The sequence below is a fragment of the Silurus aristotelis genome, assembly GCF_946808225.1.
Source record: "Silurus aristotelis genome assembly, chromosome: 27".
Classification (NCBI taxonomy): Eukaryota; Metazoa; Chordata; class Actinopteri; order Siluriformes; family Siluridae; genus Silurus; species Silurus aristotelis.
The window spans coordinates 13,938,967-13,963,992 of NC_139600.1; the positions used below are offsets into that span (position 1 = coordinate 13,938,967).

The 25,026-nt window shown below is 39.4% G+C and overlaps 2 protein-coding genes across 2 annotated transcripts; both read left to right on the forward strand.

Annotated features, from left to right (window-relative positions):
- Positions 1-1,460: 1,460 nt before the first annotated feature.
- On the forward strand, positions 1,461-6,816 carry msmo1 (methylsterol monooxygenase 1). Its single transcript, XM_083533142.1, has 5 exons — positions 1,461-1,831; positions 2,479-2,627; positions 3,635-3,761; positions 4,932-5,086; positions 5,571-6,816. The coding sequence occupies exons 1-5, from the start codon at positions 1,577-1,579 to the stop codon at positions 5,758-5,760; spliced, it is 876 nt and encodes a 291-aa protein (XP_083389268.1). The 5' UTR covers positions 1,461-1,576; the 3' UTR covers positions 5,761-6,816.
- Positions 6,817-7,954: 1,138 nt separating this feature from the next.
- cpe (carboxypeptidase E) lies at positions 7,955-24,235 on the forward strand. Its single transcript, XM_083532929.1, has 9 exons — positions 7,955-8,496; positions 15,718-15,914; positions 16,169-16,336; positions 18,896-19,013; positions 20,083-20,265; positions 20,791-20,930; positions 21,280-21,379; positions 21,989-22,107; positions 23,166-24,235. The coding sequence occupies exons 1-9, from the start codon at positions 8,217-8,219 to the stop codon at positions 23,262-23,264; spliced, it is 1,404 nt and encodes a 467-aa protein (XP_083389055.1). The 5' UTR covers positions 7,955-8,216; the 3' UTR covers positions 23,265-24,235.
- Positions 24,236-25,026: the final 791 nt, after the last annotated feature.

A 25,026-nucleotide genomic window follows, 5' to 3' on the forward strand; every position in this document is an offset into this window, starting at 1 on the left:
AATGTGCAAAGAAAATGCACTTTTAAAATTTTTTTATATTTATTTGCCTCTTCCAAGATGCTGGTACCAGTTACTTGATGTTCTAAAATGAAATGAGTAATTTTTTTGTAATGATCAGATGGTTTAAGATTTTTATATATATATATATATATATATATATATATATATATATATATATATATATATATATATATATATATAAAACTCAAACCATCTGATCATTACAAAAAAATTATATAAATATATATACATACACACACACACACACACACACACACACACACACACACCTACACACCTACACACCTACACACACACACACACACACACACAGACAGACACACACACACACACACACACACACAGACAGACAGACAGACACACACACACACACACACACACACACACACACACACACACACACACACACACACACAGACACACAGACACAGTCAGTGTAGGCTTTTCTGGAATACAGCATTCTATCAGGATGACTGCAGCCCCTCTGCTCCGCCCCCTCAGCCTTTTAAACTCTCCCTCTCCGTATACCGCCACCGTACGGAAAAGAAGAGCACGCATCTGATTGGCTGTTACCACGTCTATGTCCGTCTCACTATCATCACTCCACACCGTCGACCAATCAGCGTCCAGCTTCTCAGAGCTACGCCACTGTTCTTTCTGTCGCAGCCAATCAGCGACGCTGAAACTTTACATTAAACCTGGCCGTGAACTCGCGCACAGGTAGAGTCCGAGCGCCTTTGGGAAAAGGGTGAGTGTGAGAGGAGTTTCTGTTTAACTATAAACAAGAAAACACCTTATAATATAAGATTCTATTATATAGTTTATATTTATAATATACAGAATACAGTTTCCTGCACTTACACTACTGCTGTTTTACATTTGTATCGCTGACGTTTATTATTTATGTTTTTTTGCATCATAAGAAATGTGGATTTAATGCAGCACTAATACTAAAACATTTATCCAGGAATTTATTTAGCAATATTTAATCACATTACAGTGCTGGATAATTATATATGTTGTCAAATATTAGAGGGAAAAACATGCCTGTGTGTGTGTGTGTGTGTGTGTGTGTGTGTGTGTGTGTGTGTGTGAGACAGAGAAAGTTATCTCAAAATATGAAAATCTTTTTATTCTCATTATATAATACATGACCAAAAAAAGCACTGTATTATGCATGCACAACAGGGTGTGACAAAATCATTGTTTAATATTATATTATTCATCTACTTAATATCATATTATTTCTAAGGAATTAACTTTTTAGGCAAAATCTCTGAATCTGTATGTGTTTGTAGGGAAAATAATCAGTGTTTGAGTTGAGTGGATTTGTTTACGTTCCCCTTTAACGGCGTGTTTTATTTTTTTTATACCACAGCCCTTTATTACTATTTTATATCGAAGAAATTATCTTTTTGGTTTTATTGTTGTTGAAATTAATTTATTTTATAATTTATTTTGTGAAGCTTTGCTTCAGCTATAAAGAGTTGTTGGCCTTTTAAACATTGTGTTTTTTTGTTTTTGTGAAGGTCGGTACATTTGTTGACGCGCAGGTATGGAGACGAACAGCACGGCTGACATCTTGTCTTCGGCGTACTTGGCCGTGGAGTTTATGGACTCGCTGCTGCCTCAAAACCCCCTGCAGGAGCCCGTGAAGCTGGTGTGGGACCACATGCTGCAGAACTACAGCAAGTTCCAGATCGCGACATGGGGCTCGCTCATCGTGCACGAACTGGTCTACTTCCTGTTCTGTCTACCAGGCTTCCTGTTTCAGTTCTTTCCGTTCATGCAGAAATACAAGATTCAAAAAGTGGGTGGAGCCTGAAAATTCACAATTTTTCCACATAAACACAATTTACACAGTGAAGAGTTTTTTCCCTGTTTTTTTGTGCTGATGGTGTAAAATTTGTACCCCCTCAGTCTTTCTCTTACTGGTTAATCACATCAACAATATCCAATCGAGAGTGTCTATGAGCTCACGTATGTGGAAGAGGGCAGATAGCTCTTTTCTTTAGGTTGTGAACACAAAATAAGGTTATGGCATCAGTAGAAAACTATACATGCAAAATAGACACACTTTCTTCAATTTCACAATTTCAGAGGTGCATATGATATGATGATTAGACTAATGATTGATATTTATTTTATTTTATTATGATGTAACCGAGCATTATTCTGTGTAATTCATTTGAGTATTGATTTTGCGTATAACACTGATGTAATAATTGAAATACAACTGTATTGTGATGTGTAGAGTTCTGGGTTGTTTTTATTCTTCTATTATACTATTATCAGTTGTATTATAATTGTTTGAGTCCATGACCAGTATCTGTATCATTTCTGTCCAGATGTGTACATCATACTTTTTATTGGATAGTGTACAGTAAATACAGCTGCTAGAAAAAATTAAATTCTGAATTGAAATATTTGTAAATTGTGTGTGTGTGTGTTTTGTAGGATAAACCAGAGACATGGGAGAAACAGTGGAAGTGCTTGAAGATGCTGCTGTTCAATCACTTTTTTATCCAGCTGCCTCTTATCTGCGGCACATACTACTTTACGGAGTACTTCAGCATCCCTTACGACTGGGAATCCATGCCCCGATGGTAAGGAGGTCTGTTAAACACTGCACTTGTCCTCACTCTGTAGTGAACAGAAGGTTATGAGGTCAAATCCCAATCTCTTTTTAAAAAAAAATTTTTTTATTACGTCATGTTTTAATTAATTTTCCTAATTACGTATATTATTCCTATTACATTATCGAGAGAGTGTGAAGTGTATTTCCTCTAAATGTCAGGTCCCGGTTATATGGATATTTAGGACGAGCGTGCTGGCACGATATAGACCTGTTACGATAAACAAATAACAAAATTGCACATCGTTCACAGCTGCACTTTAAGGGGTTACTCAGTTTTACACTTGGTATTTTTCACCAGACGTGATGCTGCTACTGCGTATTCAATTTCTGTTTTTATTATTGTTGCCATTTTCCAATTCATGTTTATTCCATTCTTTTTTTTTTATTATATCCCAAATTCTATTGTATTCGACTTCATTCTTTAACCTTTTTATTACCCTTTTTATACTTTATTTTATTTTATGGAACGTTGTGCTCGTTAAATGCTTTATCAGGCATGTTGTGTAGTGTGTTGTGTAGTGTGTGTGTGTGTGTGTGTATGTGTATTTTATTGTTTCAAGAATGCGATTGTTAACATCCCATTCCACATTGAGTCCCTGTTTGTAATAATTTTAACAGTTTATGGAGGTTTGTCTTCATTCAGCCCGAAGGGTGTTTAAAAAAGTGGTAGTGATATACTACAAGATCTTCTACTCAAAAGCATATCTTGATTGCGCTGGCTTTGTGCACAGGGTCAGTCATGCTGAAACAGGGGTTTGGGTCTCCAAGTTCGAGTAAAGGGAAAGTGTAATTCTACCACATCCAAAGACCTCCTATAATTGTGTGCCAACTTCATATGGCTGGAAATGTCAGGTGTCCCAATACTATTGCCCATATAGTCTACATGACAAATACCATATGAATTTGAATAACCAATGATCCATCACAACACCTAACAGTTCTTCTGTAAACACATTCTGTTTGGTTCTCCCTCAGGCCGTATCTGTTAGCGCAGTGTTTCGGCTGTGCCGTGATCGAGGACACGTGGCACTATTTCCTGCACCGAGCTCTTCATCACCGCAGAATTTACAAATACATCCACAAAGTTCACCATGATTTCACGGTGAGTGTCACAGATCTAGAAAAGCTGAGCAGAAAATACCAATGTAACAATAACAACACTGTGGTAGTTAGTATCAGATTACTGTCTAGTCTTAGTTTAATACCATGCGATTCTATTGATTGTAGCACGTCAAATTTTCAATGTGTAACTTTCTGGCACTACAGAGGAGGTGATGCTACCTGATTGGCTAAAAAAAAAAAAAAAAGTCAGAAAGTCGGAATTGCGAGCGAATTGTAAGAAATGAAGTTGGAATTGTGAGAAAAATAGTCGGAATTAGGCACAGTTTTTTCTTATGTGGCGGAAACGGGCTTCCGGTCCAGAGCTCTCCAGAGTTTAGCGTTGTGGTGCGTCAATAATAATGGTCCGTGGGGAAACAGTGCTCCATGTGTAGTTAAATGGACTAAACGCCTCAGTGTTTTTGTGTATTCAAGTTACTTTAGGAATCATTTCAGCTTCAATTGATATTGAGGATGACAAGGGTTCGAGCTATGAGAGCATTTCATGAGAGATTAAGCGACTTGACCTGCTTAAGTGTGACTGTGTTAAAGAGATTCTGACAATTTAAAGAATATACAAGCTACGGAAATGCTGGGCTTCTCCTCGTCATATAGAAAATAGAATCTATCAGCAGCCCATAATGACAAAGTGAAAACTAAATTCTAGAAATGTCTGTACATTTATTTTAATAAATAAAAAAAACTGAAATATCAGATGTACATAAATATTCAGACCCGTTACAGCAACGCTTGAAAAATGAGCTCATGTGTCTCCCAGTTCTTTTGATCGTTGCTGAGATGTTTCTACACATTAACTAAAGTTTACCTGTGGAAAAGTTTATTGATTGGACATGATATGGAAAGATGCACAGCTGTCTATAAAAGGTCTCACAGCTGATAATGTATATCAGAGCAAAAACCAGGTCATGAGACAGGATTGTTGTAAGACACAGATCTGGGGAAGACTACAAAACAATTCCTGCTGCACTGAAGATTCCCAAGAGGACAATGACCTCCATAATTCTAAAAAGGGAAGAAGTGTGGCACAACCAGGACTCTTCCAAAAGCTGGACACCGGAATAAACTGAGCAATCAGGGGAAAGGTGACCAAAAGGTGTGTGTGTGTGTGTGTGTGTGTGTGTGTGTGTGTGTGTGTGTGTGTGTGTGTCTTTAGGCTCCATTTGGTATGCAAGCAGAATATGCTCATCCGCTGGAGACACTGATCTTGGGTGCCGGCTTTTTCATTGGCATCATGGTGTTCTGTAATCATATGGCGCTCTTATGGGCATGGGTCACCTTCCGTCTGCTGGAGACCATCGATGTGCACAGGTACACGAAACACACACACACACACACACACACACACACATTTCAAACAACTATTAATCCAATATCACTTAATTTAGCTCCATCCATTAAAAAGACAAAACACTCCATGCTTAAATCCCAACACTGTTGCTAGGCAACAGGAGCATAAACTAGCTAACGATGTAGGTGATTATTTAAGCAGCTAGCATGAAGCGCTTGTGTTTTATCTGTACCTTGTAAGCGAATGTAAAAAAAAACAGTACATAATCCTTCAGGGGCATCAACATTTACCTCAGAGGTGCTTCTTTTCTAGTCTTAAGAAGAAAAATGGTAGCATGATTAGACTTGGCATGTTTCTCGAGCTGCGCCGGATTATGAAACATAGCTGTTTATCATGTTTCACGACTATAAAGAGATTCAAACTGGCAACTTTAATTATAAAGAAAGCAATTAATAGAAAAGGGCAAACATAAAGCACATGTTTCGGTTTATATTTTCTGTTTAGTGGATACGATATCCCTCTGAATCCCCTCCACCTGATCCCCTTCTACGCCGGCGCACGTTTCCATGACTTTCACCACATGAACTTCGTGGGTAATTACGGCTCCACCTTCACCTGGTGGGACAAACTTTTCAACACCGATGACCAGTACAACAGCTACACACAGAAACAGACCCGGAAGAAAAACGAGTAACACACACACACACACACACACACACACACACTTCTCATAATGTTTCTCACATTGGACTGAACTGAACACATTAACAGCAGCAAACTTTCACCTGTTTCACCACAGTGCATCTTAGAAGAGAACCAAACGAACAAAACAATCGGATTAGCAATTCATCATCTCTTATTTGCTCTGAATCTTTTTGTATGTTGTTTATTATTATTTATGTTTAGAACATCAGCATTTAATAATACATAATATGGACAGACGTTTGTGGACACCTAAGCATAAGATTCGTATGTTCTTTTTGAACACCCCATTCCACATTTAGTCAGCATTTGCAGTTATTTTAACCTCACCTCTTCTGGGGAGATGTTCCTCAGATTTATGTGGAGATTTGTGAAGATCAGCCACGAGGATCTTAGTAAATTCAGGTCCTGATGTAGGTGTGGAGGTGTGGGGTGCAGTTATTGTTCACATTCATCCCAAAGGTGTTCAATATGGATGAGCCTCTATAGCAGGAGATCTTTCACTGTAACCCATGTAAAGCATATCTACATGGAGCTATCATGCTGGAACAGGTTTGAGTCTTCTAGTTCAAGTGTAATGCTACAACATACAGAGATGTCCTATGTAATTGTGTGCGTCCGACTTTGTGGTGATTGGGGAAGGAGCACATACAGTATGTCTGGGGAAAAAAAGGTATCCCAATACTTTTGTCTGCATGGTGTATGTCTATACCTCACATCTACAAAGTGGGTTGTTGTGATCTCAAGTGTTTGTCTGATCGGGTCACGATAATCAGCGATGCAAGCGTTCACTATAAAATAACGATCCCTGAAGCACTTTGGATAAAATATATATATATATTTTTTTTTCATGTTTGTTGTGAATGACGTTTCTGAGATTCCTGTGACAACAGAGGGTAATTTAAGAGTCATTTTTTTTATCGTATGCTTTTACACAAATAATGTTATACACTATTTCCAAACACAACAACATATCTGGAATGTTATGCAGTTGCATTATATAATGATGTGCCTGAAGAAAAAACAAAATAAACTATAATGAAATCTTGCCTCTGTCCGATTTTATCATTTTCTAACATTTTGGGCATCTAGCTCACCACCCCTGCGAAGGATTGATCATGTGTCATCAGAGCAGGTAAAGCAGTCAGATGTTTTCCTGCTCAATCATCGGTGTAAATCTCAAATCTGTCTAACCATCGTTTTCTGATCTGATCTCTCTCACTGTCAAGGTTTTAAAGCAAAACCCCAGAGGTCACATGGATTTCTGTTCATTGGTGGATGAACTTGTTCATGTTTTTCCACATTTCGATGTGAATGAAAGGTCTTTCATGTGATTCAATGCTGTGAAATCCAGAAACAGTCATTATGTGTGAAGCGTTTGTCAGGGTACATTGAGAAGTAAATTGTTATTAGATAACACGAAGAAGAGAAGGTACATAATGAAGGTATTTATAAACAGCACATAACATTGTTAAAGTGCTTTACTTTAGTGGGTTTTTATTGCTTGAGATACAAATCTGTTTTGTTCATTAGGATGCTTTTTAACACTGAAGGCTTGGGATAAACAAGGCTTTCTTTCTCGTGGACAAATGGGATGACTTTCCGTCTCATCTTGTCATTTTTGTTTTATATTGGTTATCATTCTTGCTTTTGAGCAATTCGGTCCTAAAGTGACTGAAATAGGAAATGAATTGATTATGTGACTGGGTTCCCTTTTTGTACTCTAAGGGATTGTTTCTTTCCCCTTCTTGCCTCCATCGTCTTCTTTCGCCACAGCGGATCATCCGTCTCCATATCACTCTATCCTCTACTTCTACCTTTTTCAAACCTCCTCCTTCCTCTATTTTCAGCACCTCCTCTACTTATGACCAAAGCATTTGAATCACGCCTCTTTCCTCTCGTTTTCTAAATGTCCTACCTGCACCGTCCATCTATTAAACCTATTTCTAATCCTGTCCGTTCTCGTCACTCCGCAGCATCTTCCACTCTGCCACCTCCAGCTTCAGCTCATGTCCTTTTTTTTTATCAGTGTCACTGCCTCTAAACCATATAACCATACAGCATAGCAGGTGTGTATATTACATGCCAACATTATACATAGATACTGTAAAAAAAAAAAAGAAAAACTTTCTCCAGACTCAGGGGAAAGCGCGACCTCTGCCGGTGCATCTGCAATTTTTTTTTTCACCGTGATTGCATCGGGTCCCATTTAGACAGGTTTACCTCGAAGTGCGCACGCGCCATCCTCCTCCTCCTTCTCATCATCATCGCACGTCAAAGCTTTGCGGTTTCATACGGGACACGACGCAGCAGTGAGTGTGTGTGAGAGAGAGGGAGGTAGAGGAGGGATCTGGAGAAGATCTGGAGCAAAAATAAAGGCTGCTACGGGGAATAAAGAGAAGGCGTTTTGTTCCTTTTTTAGACGCGGTACACAAAGCGAGAGCAGCGATGATGATGATGATGATGATGAAGGTGGTGGCGGGTTTGTACGCGGTGCTGGCGGCGGCGGTGCTGCTCCTAGAGCCGGGCGCGAGCGCCGCGGCGGCGGCGGCGGACAGCGGCGAGATCTCGTTCGAGTACCACCGCTACGAGGAGATGCGTAAGGCCCTGGTGTCCGTGTGGCTGCAGTGTCCGTCCATCGCGCGCATCTACACGGTGGGAGAAAGCGCCGAGGGCCGCGAGCTGCTTGTCCTGGAGATGAGCGACAACCCGGGCGTCCACGAGCCTGGTCAGTGTCGTGGGGGGGGGGGGGGCGCGCACGCGTCGGGCGCGCGCGTTATGACCTCATCAAGTACACCGCGTTCAATTAAGCGTTAATGGCGACCTGCTTTTCTCGTGCAGCACACCTGCATAATCACCTGCAGCAACATCATGTAGCATCATGACCACAATCTACAGCTTTATATAATTTGATCAGCAGTGACACTGACTGATGATGATGATGATGATGATGATGATGATTGCAGGTGCGCACCAAATCATATGCCACCGTACCTGATCAGCATTTGTCCTAAATACAAAGATCTGTCCTATATTTATCCTTCTCCAGCACACCGGCAATCAGTGCAGTGCTGCAGAGAAGAAGGGCTGCAACCTGGACTTGTCTTAGAGATGCACAAGACGCCATTTTGCAGGCTAGGACTGGTCTCAGGTTTTAGTTTTACCATTTAAAAAGATTAAATTCAGCATCTGTAATGTACATTTTTATGTAGTGGTGCAAAAATGCTGCAAATCAATCAGTACTGAATGTTTAAACAGAGGGACTCATTAGGACTTCTGTAGGTGTTATAGGGGCAGGAACAATTATATTATGGGGCTTAGAATAAAATGCATTTATACTTTGTGAAACATTAATATATATACTGTAATATATACACATTATAGACAGGGTTCTATAATGATATTTATAACACAATGCTTGGCTTCAGTGCCTGGTGCACTGATGTGTGTGTGTGTGTGTGTGTGTGTGTGTGTGTGTGTGTGTGTGTGCGCGCGCGCGTGCGTGCGTGCGTGTAAAAGGAAACACCTCTTTCAGCTTAATAGGTGTCTCTTTTTCCTAAATGCCACTATCATTAGTTCCCGCTCGATATATATATATATATATATATATATATATATATATATATATATATATATATATATATATATATATATATATATTGCTAACAGATGTCTTTCCACTTCGCCCCCGCACATCGCGAGCGCACTCGGGCATCCTTCCCATAATTTACACACACACACACACACACAAGGCGTAAAACAGCGTCCTGATCCTCCCTGGCTTTTATATATATAAAAGAGTGAAGCCGAGAATAGAAGCTCGTCGCCTTGGGGTTTTATCGGCTTAGGGTGATGAGCCGTGCGCGCTCCCGCACAGAGAGGAGATTTAGCTCGGACGCGCGCTCGCGTTCTCGCTGTATCCCCGACGCGCGCCACCTGGCACCTGGTCATAGGGTTTTTGTCCAAGTCAACATCCATGCTTCTATTAGATTCACCAAAAAACATACCTTATCCAGAACGACTTACATTAATAATCATTCATACAACTGAGCAGTTTGGTGGTTAAGGGTTAAATCTTACTCCTTGCTCAGGGGCCCAGGACTGGCATTTTGGTGTGGCTGGGATTTGAACTCATGACCTTCGGAATCGAATGCTTTAACACCTAAGTCTATGTCTACAGTAATCCGGATAAATTTGAAACGATCCGAGTTCACACTCCCGTGACCAACATACTCTTGCGATGACTGACAGCGACCCTTGTGTCTAGTTTTGAGAAGGTTGCAAGAAAGTTGAGAAAAGTTCAGCTCAATGCAAATACAGACCAACGAGGTGCAGTGACTATCAACGACAATGCAGACAATAGTGACCTGTCCCCTGATTTGTTTTCAAAAGTGGACTATCTTTTGGGTATAAGCACGAGATGACACACAGGCCCATAGTCTATTCCATAACATGGAGAGAATGCACAAGTGAAATGAGACAAAAGTGTGTAGTGACTTGAGCTGAGCACAAAAACATGTCTGAAAATGCAAATATACACTGTTCGGGCGATAATTAGGAAAGCTAAAAACGAGCCTAGCTGTCTTAGCATGTCTGGGAGAGTGTAGTGCACAGCGAGGAGTCTATAATCAGACACCAAGTCCATGCCAAGAACATAACAGCAAGCCTTTTCTTTTATCTGACCACAAATGTAGACGCCCGGGGGTTTTCTAAACTCATCTGGAGCTGCAGCTGCAGTTCTGTGGTACGAAGAGATGTAAATAAAGCTGTTGGCCCACAAAAACATAAGATGTGTTTGGTGTTAAAAAGAAGAATGGCCATCAAGAACCACTGGACAGCCAAAGATTGCTAAAACAGCCACTAGTGTTAGTTACTCAAGTTGTTTACTTCATTGTTGAATGGCCTGTTTTAAAGCAAACCAAGAGACTGGGGTAATTAGGTGGACTCAGATGATTTCCTGTCAGCATAGTCATTAATAATAAATAAAGTAGATTGCCACATCTGCGCCTCCATTAAAATGGTTTGTGTGTATGTGTGTGTTTAAACCTTCTGGTTGTGAGCCTTTTTTTAGCTTTAGATTTAAAAGGATGTATAAAATTAATCAGCTATTTCGTGGATGAATGAATTTGATAACACACCTTTTTCTCTACCTGTTTTTTATTTTTTATTTTTTTATGACGAATTTGTCCATTGACACAAAATGGGTACAAAATCTAAAAACGTTGCATGTAAGTTGCATTGTTATACTCAAAAATTGTCTTTGCTGCAATATGACTCTAATTCCTATCAGCCATTGTACCATTACATGACCATCAAATGTCACTTACACCTGAGCCTAATTGTAATTAGCACTTAATAAGTCTTTCCTTTCCCAGCAGTCTTTATCTCTTGTTTGTCATTCACGGATGTTTCTGTGGTGTGGCTCAGGTTTATGGTTGTGAATCTGTTTCGTGTTATTTAGGGTTAATTTCACGCTCTTTGTTTGGTATATTTGCATTTTAATTCACTTCTTATGCACTTCCATATGCTTATCCTCGTGTGTATTAAAAATTGTGTCAACGAAACCGAAAATCTTCACGCGATGCGACACCGTAATTTTTTTTCACAGCAGGCAATTTAAGAATGTATTCTAGACTTCATTATTGGAGTTGTAGTCTTTTCTAAGTCATTTAGGAAAATGTTCACCTTTCACTACAGTTTAGTTTTCTCTGACTGCTCGTCCACATCCATATGTCAGCTACGTAATGGCTAATGCTAGCAAGAACAGCAGCCTTAGCGTAGAAATGTCCTCTGTATATGTCCCAGGTGCTTAGCGACAGATTTTATTCACTGAACATCACAGAAACATCCTTCCATAGTGAGCAAATGTGTTTGGAACCTAGCTGAGTGAGCTAACAGTGCAAAACTGAGCAATCTGAGGTAATAATGTGAACAAATCTGACTGGATTTTTGCTTGCTTCTATGTGAAATCCAGTTTTTACACATGAGCTCTATCATCCATGCTAGCTTACATATTTCAAGCATAAAGTTCTTTGTTTATTTTTTTACAGCTCAAAGTAGCCTTCACGGTTGTAACCACCATTTCCTTAGCTCAAACTACAGCAATACCCAAGTTAGCGTCAGAGTTTATATAAAGAAACAGTTTGTAATGTCTGGGGGCAAAAGAAACTGTGGGTAGGTGGCCTGCTAACTGAACAAAGCTAATCTCTGGACAGTCCTGCTAACTCATTCTCTTCAGAGACATGACAGCACAGTGCTCTGAACATCAACTCATCGGCCACTACATTTCACACTTCATAAACAAATACATTTTCAAAACATCTTTCACTACTGCTAAAAGTTTGTATACTCTCGAACGTTTTCACCCTTCCTGTTTAAAATTACACAACGAGGTTAATGGGTTGAAGGAAACGGACTGCGAAAGAGGAGAAATGTGGATACAAACTACACATCCAACTAGTCATCATGGATGCTAACATCAATAGTGTTATTTTAGCTTGACAGATGTGAATATATCATTTATATTCTGCTTTTTTTGCAACACAAAAAAACGAGTCTCAGGTAGAATAGGTATTAAGATGAGGTAAAAAATCTTCACGCTGTATGTGAGGGTGATGGAACCAGGTCCGGTTGCACATTGTAGTGTTTGAAAGCGAAAACAAATGACACTGAGAGCGAGTGTCCTTTTCCATGATGACTCAGCACTTTTCATGCTTATCTTGAGGTAAACGCCACCTTTTGTAATGGTATCCATAGAAACCAGGTCACCGAAATGACGTCTCTGTGTGTGTGTGTGTGTGTGTGTGTGTGTGTGTGTGTGTGTGTGTTAATTCTGTCCATGTTTGACTAATGCATGAAGAAGCAAGCGTCAGAGGCTGGACTGTTTATTTAACAAATAGCCGGTTGGATGGATAGAAGGATGGACATAACAGGTGGAAAGATTAGTGTTGGTTGGAAACGCCGCACATTATGGCGGGTATCAGTTCTGAGATTGATTTCATCCTCCATCTGGTTTCTGTCTCCTTTTGAGCTCCAGATCAATATAAGTGCAAATGTCAGAGAATGGAGGAGTGCGAGGAGAAAAGGAAGAGAGGAGAGCGAGTTTTCATCGTTATATAACGAAATCTCTCTCTCGGTCTAAGAACGGATTAATCTGCCTCCCAGTTTGATCTCTCTCTTTCTTTCTCTGTCTCTGTCTGTCTTTCTCTCCCTCCCCCTCTTACCCCAGCTTTTCTTTCAGTCTCTGTTAGTTTAAGATCAGTCCATATTTCATCTTTTGTTCCACAGGGCGTTTATACAAGTGAGGGAGTGAGTGTCATGTGTTTTTAATCATAAGATCTTTAAGAGAAGGAGTAGAGTTGACTGGGATTTTGACCAGAAAGAGGGAAAGGGAGCCAAATAGAGTGAGTGCAAAAAACTAACAATTATATATTGGAAAGGAGAAGAGTATTAAGACTTCAGAAGTAATAGTTTTAGGCTTTCTGTTAAACAAATACTCATAATACATTAGCACACAATGTTTATAGGGGTTTATAATGAAACACTGGAGCAGAAATTAACTCCTAACAGCTTATGCAAAAAAAAAAAAAAAAAGACACAATGCTGCATCTCGTTTGGGATTTATGTGTGTGTAAAAAAAAAAAATCATTATGTTAATGCACTTAAAGGTTACATGCTGTCCCAAAGTGGAAATCTGTGACGTGTAGAAACGCATCGTTACACAAAGCACAGAAACGAGGGAGAAAAACAGTGCCAGATGTTACGACAGAGGGTAATTGGCGTGTGTGGCTGTAATGGTGTGTGTGGCTGTAAAGGTGTGTTTGTGTGTGTGTGTGTGTGTGTGTGTGTGTGTGTGTGTGTGTGTGTGTGTGTGTGTGTGTGTGTGTGTGTGTGTGAAGGGAAGAATGCTTTTAGAGCCATGTTAACGAGTTTGGCAGATGTTGGATATGTGTCCAGCTTGCGCCTTTAAGTTTAGTCGCTTGGAGAGTGAACCTCGCCTAAAGTGTGTGTGTTTGTGTGTGAGGCAGTGGAAATCGCCTGTGTGTGGATTTAATATAACATTATATTAATATTTACATTATATATATATATATATATATATATATATATATATATATATATATATATATATGTAACTATGTATATATACACACAATGTTCAAATTTATTTTATCAACTTTAATTCTTCCCCCAACCATCCCCCCCAATCCCCCACCAAAAAAAAAGCACAAGCTCTGAGAAATTTGGATGGTTATAATAATATAATTCCAGATGTTCAGAAAACATCTGATGTGTCGCTGGTTGGCTTTATGTTGCTTATATAATGCTCCTAGCTCAAAATGAACATTTGGTATACACGTTTCTACAAATGAAATCCTGACCTTCTCAGTCATGTGTTACAAAAAAGTCAGTAATAAAATAAACACTAAAGTGTTAGTTGTTATTGTTGTTACTGTTTGTTGTCTGCAGAAACTAGAATTAAACTGGTTGGTTTTGGTTAAATGATCTTAAAAAGCTAATAAACGTTTTGTCTGTCAGTGTATTTATGTGCCAACAGAAAACTTATGAAAACTGCTTAAAATATTTCAATATTATTTCTTGTACGTATCTTTCACTATGAAGAGAGTATGGAATTACAGCTCTATGAAGGTGGAGCTCTGGGACAACTGGAGAGCTGTTTATATGTGTTTATTACTGGGAAATCAGAAATTCACATTTGTACAATTGCCTTCTAGTTGAAAATGATTGGCTGGATTGAAGTATTTAATCATGTGTAAATCCTAAATGACATTTTCCCTCTGAAGAGTGATTTGTTCCATAATTTTTACACTTTTGATCTTGACCCATACAGTACACTATATAGACAAAAGTTTGTAAACAACTGAGCATAAGATTCATATGTGCTTTCTGAACATCCCATTCAACATTTATTCCCATTTGCTGTTATAATAACTTCCTCTCTTCTGGGAAGATCAGAGTGTGCTTTTGGAGATTTGTGATCATTCAGCCACAAGGGTGTTAATAAAGTCAGGTACTGATGTAGGTAAGGTGAGGAGGCCTGGGGTGCAGTCAGCGTTCATATTTGTCCAAAGATGTTTAATATATTTGAGGTCAGAGCTCTACAGCAGATCTACAGATCTTCCACTTCAACCAATTTAATGCATATCTTTTTGGAGCTGGCTTTGTGCAGGGGTATTGTCATGCTGGAACAGGTTTTAATCAGTTTTGAAACAGAAGTTTTGCTGAAAATCTGAAAATGGGCAACATACATCATTCAGGCTACAGAAATTATAAATGCCACCCTAAATTGTTTAAAAACACACACACACACACACACACACACACACACACACACACACACACACACACACACACACACACACACACACACACACACATAAATGTTTCCTGTGGGCGGCTCTGGGAAACGCTTTGCCATTACCATCTGTCAAAGCTTTAAATGTATTTTTAGAGGAGTTCAAAGAATAATTTTTTTATTACAAAAGGAACCCACTATTACACACACCTACACACACACACACACACACACACACACACATACACACAATACATTTTTATATACAGCATAGAATAGAAATATAATAGAGTTACCTCCTGCTGCTGCTGTGGCTCAATTAAACAATCTTGTGTTCATCTGTTTTAAGTGTGTGTGTGTGTGTGTGTGTGTGTGTGTGTGCGCGCGCATGTACATGTCGTGGATTTTCTGACCTATTTTGATGCAAACTATGTACGTTCTTTTATGGCTCAAAGACATGAAATGTTATACTGTGGGTCTAAAAAACCTTTTGTGATACCATCTAACAATCCAGGATAGATCCCCGTGCTAAGTGAAAGAAATCCATATTTCCATTTATATATGTATATATGAATATATTATACATATATATATACAATATCTATAACTACATATTTTGTGTGTGCGTTGTAGGTGAGCCAGAGTTTAAGTACATTGGGAACATGCATGGCAATGAAGCGGTTGGCAGGGAGCTGTTGATCTATTTGGCTCAGTATCTGTGTAATGAGTATCAACAGGGCAACGACACCATCATCAACCTGATCCACTCCACCCGCATCCACATCATGCCCTCCATGAACCCCGACGGCTTTGAGAAAGCCGCTTCGCAGGTAAGGGCTCATACAAGGCGCATGGATGCACAGATCGCACGCATACACTACGATCTGTGCCATGCAGTAAACCTTACCTTCATACCATGGGGGGAAGGATGCAGTTTTTTCAGAAAAATAAAACACAAACTTTATAGAAAGTACTAAGATTAGTTGTAAATGCAATACATAGCTGTATTTGACAGCCTGCATGTGTGTGTGTGTGTGTGTGTGTGTGTGTGTGTGTGTGTGTGTGTGTGTGTGTGTATGTTTAGTCTGGTGAGATGAAGGATTGGTTCGTCGGACGCAGCAACGCGCAGGGTATCGATCTAAACCGAAATTTTCCAGACCTGGACCGTATCGTCTACATGAACGAGAGAGACGGAGGAGCAAACAACCACCTGCTGAAAAACATGAAGAAAGCCGTGGATGAAAATACTAAGGTACAAAAACAAGAGAAACCAAGAACTTAGAGAGAACTAGAAAAGTAAGTAAGGTTTTGTGCAGGCAAAATCTCATATACACACATATTTATATATAATATGTGGTGTAATATAACTCACATTCAGTCGTAACTTAATTTTTATCTTATCTTAATTTACCTTAAATTAGCACTTTTCAGGTTTTTTTATACTCTAATCAACATGGGCATGGGCATGGACAAACATGGATGCTTTATGCAAATGTATGTTTTTTATTAGTAAAACCAAACTCAAATTAGAGCAGAAACACAAAATATTCTTTTAAATGTTTTAATGTAATTATGGTGTTTTAAATTATGTAAATCATCAGGACACCGAAAGGAACTTTTGCTATGTTTCCACACGGACGGTTTTAATTGCCGGATGGCGGATTTTGGGGCTCGATTTGAGACTTGACGCATCAGTAAAACAAATGTTTTGTGATAAATAATTATGTGTGCATTCATTTATATGTACAGTGCCTTGCGAAAGTATTCGGCCCCCTTTAACTTTGCGACCTTTTGCCACATTTCAGGCATCAAACATAAAGATATGAAACTGTAATTTTTTGTGAAGAATCAACAACAAGTGGGACACGATCATGAAGTGGAACGAAATTTATTGGATATTTCAAACTTTTTTTAACAAATAAAAAAACTGAAAAATTTGGGCATGCAAAATTATTCAGCCCCTTTACTTTCAGTGCAGCAAACTCTCTCCAGAAGTTCAGTGAGGATCTCAATAATCAAATGTTGACCTAAATGACTAATGATGATAAATAGAATCCACCTGTGTGTAATCAAGTCTCAGTATAAATGCACCTGCACTGTGATAGTCTCAGAGGTCCGTTTAAAGCGCAGAGAGCATCATGAAGAACAAGGAACACACCAGGCAGGTCCGAAATACTGTTGTGGAGAAGTTTAAAGCCTGATTTGGATACAAAAAGATTTCCCAAGCTTTAAACATCCCAAGGAGCACTGTGCAAGCGATAATATTGAAATGGAAGGAGTATCAGACCACTGCAAATCTACCAAGACCTGGCCGTCCCTCTAAACTTTCAGCTCATACAAGGAGAAGACTGACCAGAGATGCAGACAAGAGGCCCATGATCACTCTGGATGAACTGCAGAGATCTACAGCTGAGGTGGGAGACTCTGTCCATAGGACAACAATCAGTCGTATACTGCACAAATCTGGCCTTTATGGAAGAGTGGCAAGAAGAAAGCCATTTCTTAAAGATATCCATAAAAAATGTTGTTTAATGTTTGCCACAAGCCACCTGGGAGACACACCAAACATGTGGAAGAAGGTGCTCTGGTCAGATGAAACCAAAATCGAACTTTTTGGCAACAATGCAAAACGTTATGTTTGGCGTAAAAGCAACACAGCTCATCACCCTGAACACACCATCCCCACTGTCAAACATGGTGGTGGCAGCATCATGGTTTGGGCCTGCTTTTCTTCAGCAGGGACAGGGAAGATGGTTAAAATTGATGGGAAGATGGATGGAGCCAAATACAGGACCATTCTGGAAGAAAACCTGATGGAGTCTGCAAAAGACCTGAGACTGGGACGGAGATTTGTCTTCCAACAAGACAATGATCCAAAACATAAAGCAAAATCTACAATGGAATGGTTTACAAATAAACATATCCAGGTGTTAGAATGGCCAAGTCAAAGTCCAGACCTGAATCCAATCTAGAATCTGTGGAAAGAACTGAAAACTGCTGTTCACAAATGCTCTCCATCCAACCTCACTGAGCTCGAGCTGTTTTGCAAGGAGGAATGGGCAAATATTTCAGTCTCTCGATGTGCAAAACTGATAGAGACATACCCCAAGAGACTTACAGCTGTAATCGCAGCAAAAGGTGGCGCTACAAAGTGTTAACTTAAGGGGGCTGAATAATTTTGCACGCCATGCCTTTTGCACGGATTTGAAATATCCACTTCTTGATTGTGTCCCACTTGTTGTTGATTCTTCACAATAAATTTCAGTTTCATATCTTTATGTTTGAAGCCTGAAATGTGGCAAAAGGTCGTAAAGTTCAAGGGGGCCGAATACTTTCGCAAGGCACTGTATATATATATATATATATATATATATATATATATATATATATATATATATATATATATATATATATATATATATATATATATATATATATATATTATATTATATTGTCAAGGGTAGCAATGTTTCTAGAGCTGGCTGTAAAATTCAGTGCAACACATTGTCTATTTTGTCTGATTTAGAGGGATGAAACACTCTCTTTCCTCTTTCAATTACAGCAACCAGTCCTGTGAGATTATAGAGTTGACAGTTAGGGCTTTTCTCTAGGTGTTAGGGCTTTTCTCTAGCTTTGAAACACAGCTTGAGCAATTCAAAACGTAGGTTGCGTGACATGCCTTGAGGAGTCACATGGGAACTGGGTGGTGGTTGGGAATTAGCAGATGGGCAGTATGGGTGGTGGTCAGAATTACAATCAAGTGCTGTCATACTGCAAAAAAAAAAGCTTAATGTCTTTGTGTGTTTTGCAGCTTGCTCCTGAGACGAAGGCTGTAATTCACTGGATTATGGACATCCCATTTGTGCTGTCAGCCAACCTCCATGGAGGAGACGTGGTGGCCAATTACCCATATGATGAAACTCGAAGTGGTATGAGAGAGAACTCTCATCTACGCACACACATTTTGACCCCGAGCTCAAAGCTTCCACCATGAAGGTTGTTTGTATAGAGGCCTAAAATGCTTAAGTTCTTTACAACCCCCACAAAAAAATCCAGCTTAGTCTAAACAGCTGCCAAAACACAAAAACACACTCTGGTCTAGTCTAACTTGAGATCATATGCAGTAAAGGCTGGTAGGTAGACAGAAAATGGTTTCTATATTATTGCCTATAATGTTCATCCTACTATAAGAAACAGTCACATGGAAAGAAATAGCAAATCATTTAGCTAGAAGCTGAAAAAGCAGCTAAAAAAGATGGTCCTCCTAGGCATGTCAGACCAAGTTAGATTCCTCAGTAGGAATGTTTAAACAGTTTACATGAGTGCTTTTTAGAAATCAGTGTTTAAAATGCTCATGAAAGGTTAAAGAATATCTCTTTACCTCAACTATCCATTAAAAGACATACAAATCACCCGAAGTAGCTAATATTAGCCCAAATATGTCATAAAACAAGTACGCTATCAGTAGCCAAACTGTTAGCCAAAAACATGTACTGAGAGAATTTAGCTAGAATTTGGCTAGTATGTATATATACTGTAAAAGTATGTAAACTTGTTTTAGAGAAGTTCATGGTTATTAATATTTCACAAATATATCACAAATATCTGAGAGCATAGCTAGCATAACTAGCTTAGCATGCAGATATTGTGGCTACATTTTTCTTTAGAGTCTGTAACACTTTTTTAGACTTTTTCCCTACAAGATTTAGCAGCATAAACACACACATGTGGCCTTCCGAAGTGTTTCCTTTCCAAGCTCCACAAAGCAGCACCTGTTTAACAGTCGTGTTTATGAGCCTCAGTAAAAATATAAACACAGTTGTTAAACGCGAGCGGCAGAACGGAAAGACCTGCTTTAACTAATAACTATTTTTGGAGGGAGGACTGAAATAAGTAGCAGATGAAGCAGCAGGTGGAGGTTTGGTGGATGGAGATGTTTGAGCGCAGATTATTTCTCTTTATCACTTATCTATCTCTCCATCTCTTTTTGCTTCTCAGGGTCAACTCACGAGTACAGCGCCAGCCCAGACGACGTAGTGTTTAAGAGCTTGGCGAAGGCATACTCCAGCTTTAACCCGGTGATGTCGGACCCTAATCGAGCACCGTGCCGCAAAAATGATGACGACTCCAGTTTCAAAGAGGGCATCACCAATGGAGGGGCCTGGTACAGTGTGCCTGGAGGTAGACAACTACACATTATTATGGATGACACTGAGACCAATCCCACCCACTCATCAGACACTAAAACCAATCCCACCCACTCCATCAGACACTGAGACCAATCCCACCCACTCCATCAGACACTGAGACCAATCCGACCCACTCCATCAGACACTGAGACCAATCCCACCCACTCCATCATACACTGAGACCAATCCCACCCACTTCAACATACACTGAGACTAATCCCACCCAGTACATCCTATACAATTGTGTGCATCCAACTTTTTGGTAATGGTTTTTGGAAAGAACCACATATGGCTGGAACATTCTGATGTCCCAATTCCTCTCAAATGACTCAAATACATTACAGAATTATTCTTCAGATAAAGTAGCTACACTACAATCTACAAAGCCATGTGTGCGAACCACACTGAAGCTCCTTGGTCAACCTAAAGATAACCAGCAGCGAGTGGTTCGTTTTATTGTGCAATTGTGTGATTTCCACAAAACATCCCATGACCTTTCTTTTCCTCTTTTCTTCAGGCATGCAGGACTTTAACTACCTAAGCAGCAACTGTTTTGAGATCACACTGGAGTTGAGCTGTGACAAGTTTCCGTTGGAGAACATGCTCAAAATGTACTGGGACCAGAACCGCAACTCTCTCGTCAACTACATCTCGCAGGTTTGTGCTTGTGTTTTTAAGTGCTGTTTCACATATCTGTCCCTGTCTTCAAAGACGTTAATGCTCTAACCAGGTAAAGTTCTAACTGCTTTATATAAAACATCTGCTCAGACGAGGCGCTGCAACACTGCGGGCCTATAAACAAAAAAACAAATGAGGTAGAGCAGGACGAGGAGGTGCTTCTGCATAATCTGTTTCAGAAAACTCGCCCTCTTGCTATAGCCATTAAGGAAGGAAGCTGTTAACAGCAAGCATCAGCTCATGTGTACTAGAATCGCTGACTGTACTTCTAAATAATCTTCTATATTTTACAGCTGTTCTATTTTTTTTTTCTTATTTTCTCCCCAAGGTCCATCGTGGAGTAAAGGGTTTTGTGCATGATCTTCAGGGAAATCCCATCTCCAACGCCTCTATTTCTGTGGAGGGCATTGACCATGACATTACCTCAGGTAAACAACACGAATAAATGAACAAATTCATTAACGACAGACTGAAAATATCGAAGCAGTGACAAAAATGGCAACGTATGAACATGATGCCAATACTGACATCTAGTGGCAACATGGCATAGTGCATAGTCAAACCTTCGGACAGGTATTAGGTAATTTCTGAGATGAGAAAAAATATTACACTAATATTTACATTTATTATACAATTGTAGTCATTTTATATTGATTTTTATGGTCTGCAAATTAAAATATTAAGGCCATATGTAATATTTCTCAACGTCTCAGTATCTTGAATGAAATCATTATAGTGTGACACATGGAGATGATTCACAATATTACACTTTACTGCCTATTTGAATGATTCATAATGACATTTATTTACTTATTCTTCCAAATAATGAACTATAGTTTGTGTATTAAGTATGAAGTTAGTACAGGAAGTACACATATATTTCTCGAGATATTTAGTTTATTGACTCCAAAAAATAATATATAAATGAATTTATACCGCACCTGATGCCATTAGTGTCGTTATTGCTTTTATAATTAATACATATCATTGTAATTGACACTTTTTACAATCTTATTCACTCCTCTATATTTTTGTAGCTAAGGAAGGTGATTATTGGCGCTTACTAGCTACCGGTAACTACAAAGTGTCAGCGTCAGCTCCTGGATATCTTACCGTGACCAAGAAAGTGGCTGTTCCACACAGCCCTGCTGTTCGGGTAAACACACACACACACACACACACACACACACACACACACACATATTCGCATAAACACACGTCATGGAGTGCGGAACCTGGTTCTACTGAAACGGTTCTGAGGTCTGCCTTCCAGTTCAATACACTTGTGTGCACATTTATCAAACGCATATGCAATGTGCTCTTATAATGCAGTGCTGGAACTATTATGATTGTGCAAGTATGGGGAAATAAGATGTTTATAAACATCCCAAAGATTCTCAATGGGGTTAAGGTCTGGACTCTGTGGCGGCAAGGATTGTCAATCCTTGGAATATTCCCGTGCCATCATAGAAGGAAAAATCCATTGATGGAATCACCTGGTCATTCAGTATATTCAGTTCGTTGCTGAACCGAGACCTGCAGCGACCCCAGATCATATCACTGCCCCCACAGGCTTGTAGGCACTAGGCATGATGTGTGCATCAGTTCACCCGCCTCTCTTCTTACTCTGATGCGCTCATCACTCTGAAGCAGGGTAAATCTGGACTCATCAGACCACATGACCTTCTTCAATTGCTCCAGTGTCCAGTTTTTATGCTCCCTAGCAAATTGAAGCCCTTTTTCCGATTAGCCTCACTGAAAAGTGGTTTTCTTAAGGCTACACAGCTGTTTATTCCCAATCCCATAAGATCCCTTCGCATCGTGCGTGTGGAAATGCTCTTATTTTCACTACTAAACAAACATAATCGTGAGTTTTACTGTTGTTGTTTTACGATTTGATTTCGCCAAACGCGATCGCCGATCAGGATCATTCAAGATTTTTTTCCGACCACATTTCTTCCTCGAAGATGATGATTTCCTGCTGCCCTTCCAGTTTTTAATAACGCATTGGACAGTTCATCCAATTTCAGTAGTTTCAGCGATTTGTCTAAGTAATGATGATTGTGGGAAAGGTTGTTTATTGCTGCTTTAATATATAAAGTTCTAGCAGGACGTAACTATAAAGAGATCAAACATACATTACATTATCAGGATGTGTTGTTCTAAGCGAATTGTAGTTCTGAGTGTGTGTATGCATGTGTTTCTGTATCGCAGCTCGATTTCGAGTTGGAGTCCTTGGAGGAACGGAAGGAGGAAGAGAAAGAGGAGCTTATGGATTGGTGGAAGATGATGTCAGAGACCCTGAACTTCTAAATTGTGATTCCGAATCAGTCGCCGATTGGGTGTAACATATTTACTCGATGTTGTATGTGTGATTTACATCATTTACATTATAGTAGCTATTTTTTTTTGTTAGGGGCGCCACATGTGGACTGAACTTTGATACGCTGCAGGAGGTTCTTCTGTAGAAGGATGTGAATCAATAAAGCAGGAAGATGAAAACTGGTGTTGAGTTCCTAAAAGTACCAAAGGTCCTAATGTTGTGCTCTGCAATTCATGTATTGATGGTTTCTTTTCTGCACATATTGATGGGCATTTAGCTTATAGGTGTTGTTTGCAATAATATGTTCATCGTCAGCTGCCTGTGTGTGTGTGTGTGTGTGTGTGTGTGTGTGTGTGTATGTGAGTGTGTTCCCACGTGCATATACACACACAGGAAGTAAATGCTGTAAATGGTGTACTCTATTTTTCATTTTAAACATTGTTCTTGTGAGCTATTTTCTATCACCAACCAACCAGGAAGCACTGTGTTGTGAATGAATGTATGTATCAGATATAAATTATATTTCATCACTTATAGATTATGATGATTAATTAAGACCCTACGCCAACGGAGAGACGACTCAACATACTCTATTTATGCTTTTTCATCTCTTCTTTCGAAACGGTCATATCGTGAATGTTTTTTTTTTTCTCGTTGTTGTTGATGTTGTTGCTATTTTAAAAGGAGTTGCATCATGTATGTAAAATTAATTTTGAGGAATGCTCGAGAGGTCCTACGTGAGCTCTTTTTATTATTAGATCTATATAAGAAATCATTCTATTAGAGCTATAAACTGGTAAAGGATAGATGTATATTCCTAACTGAAGGTACACTTTTAATGAATTTTAGCGTTAAGACACGATGGCACAAATGTGACTGCTTTTGTAGACGAAACCAAACTGCACAAGTGATGACATGGATAACGATAATCTGTCTTTATTTAATAAACGCTGTAACTCTGTGTTCGCTCCTTTTTTTCTCTGTGGGTTATAATTAAAAGCAAGACGTATATTTTTCAGGAGTAAAACGGAGCTCAGAGGTAAATATGTTGGACTTCTGATCAGGAGGTCGTGAGTTCAAATCCCAACACCACCAAGCTGCCACTGCTGGGCCCTTGAGCAAGGCCCTTAATGCTCAACTGCTCAGTTGTATGAATGAAATGATTATAATTCGCTTTAAATACGTGCATCTGCCAAATGTCATAAATGTAAATGAGTAGAAAGAATTCGGTTGAAATTCCTAACCTCGGTCCTACGCCATGCCTTCTTGTTGTTCATCTAACACTGTGTCGCAGCACCGCACACTCACATTTCACACACTCTAAGACACAAGATATGTCAATCAACTGCACCCACTACCTTCAGTTTATTTGTAAACACGCCCTGATGCTAAATATCCGAATTAAAACCCAAAGGTCTGTTTCACTTTTCTTATATATGAATGTACTGCTGATTGGAATGAATACAACAACAAAACATTAAACTTTACAACAACAAGACTTTTAGTCACCAGTCTTTTCTTTCTCTCTTTTGTCCTTTTTTCTACCACAGTTTTTCTCCACAATGTGTTGGATACTCGATTATGATTGGCCAGGAGGTGCTGATTTTGAAAACCGGCTTTTTAGAAGTTTTAATGCGTTATTTCTCTAGAAACAGCGTACACAAGTGGAGGGAAGAGCTGTAGACAGCTGCTGTAACACAAGTGATAAAGGGAATCCGTTTCATGGACGTTGCAACTTTAAATGTAAACAAA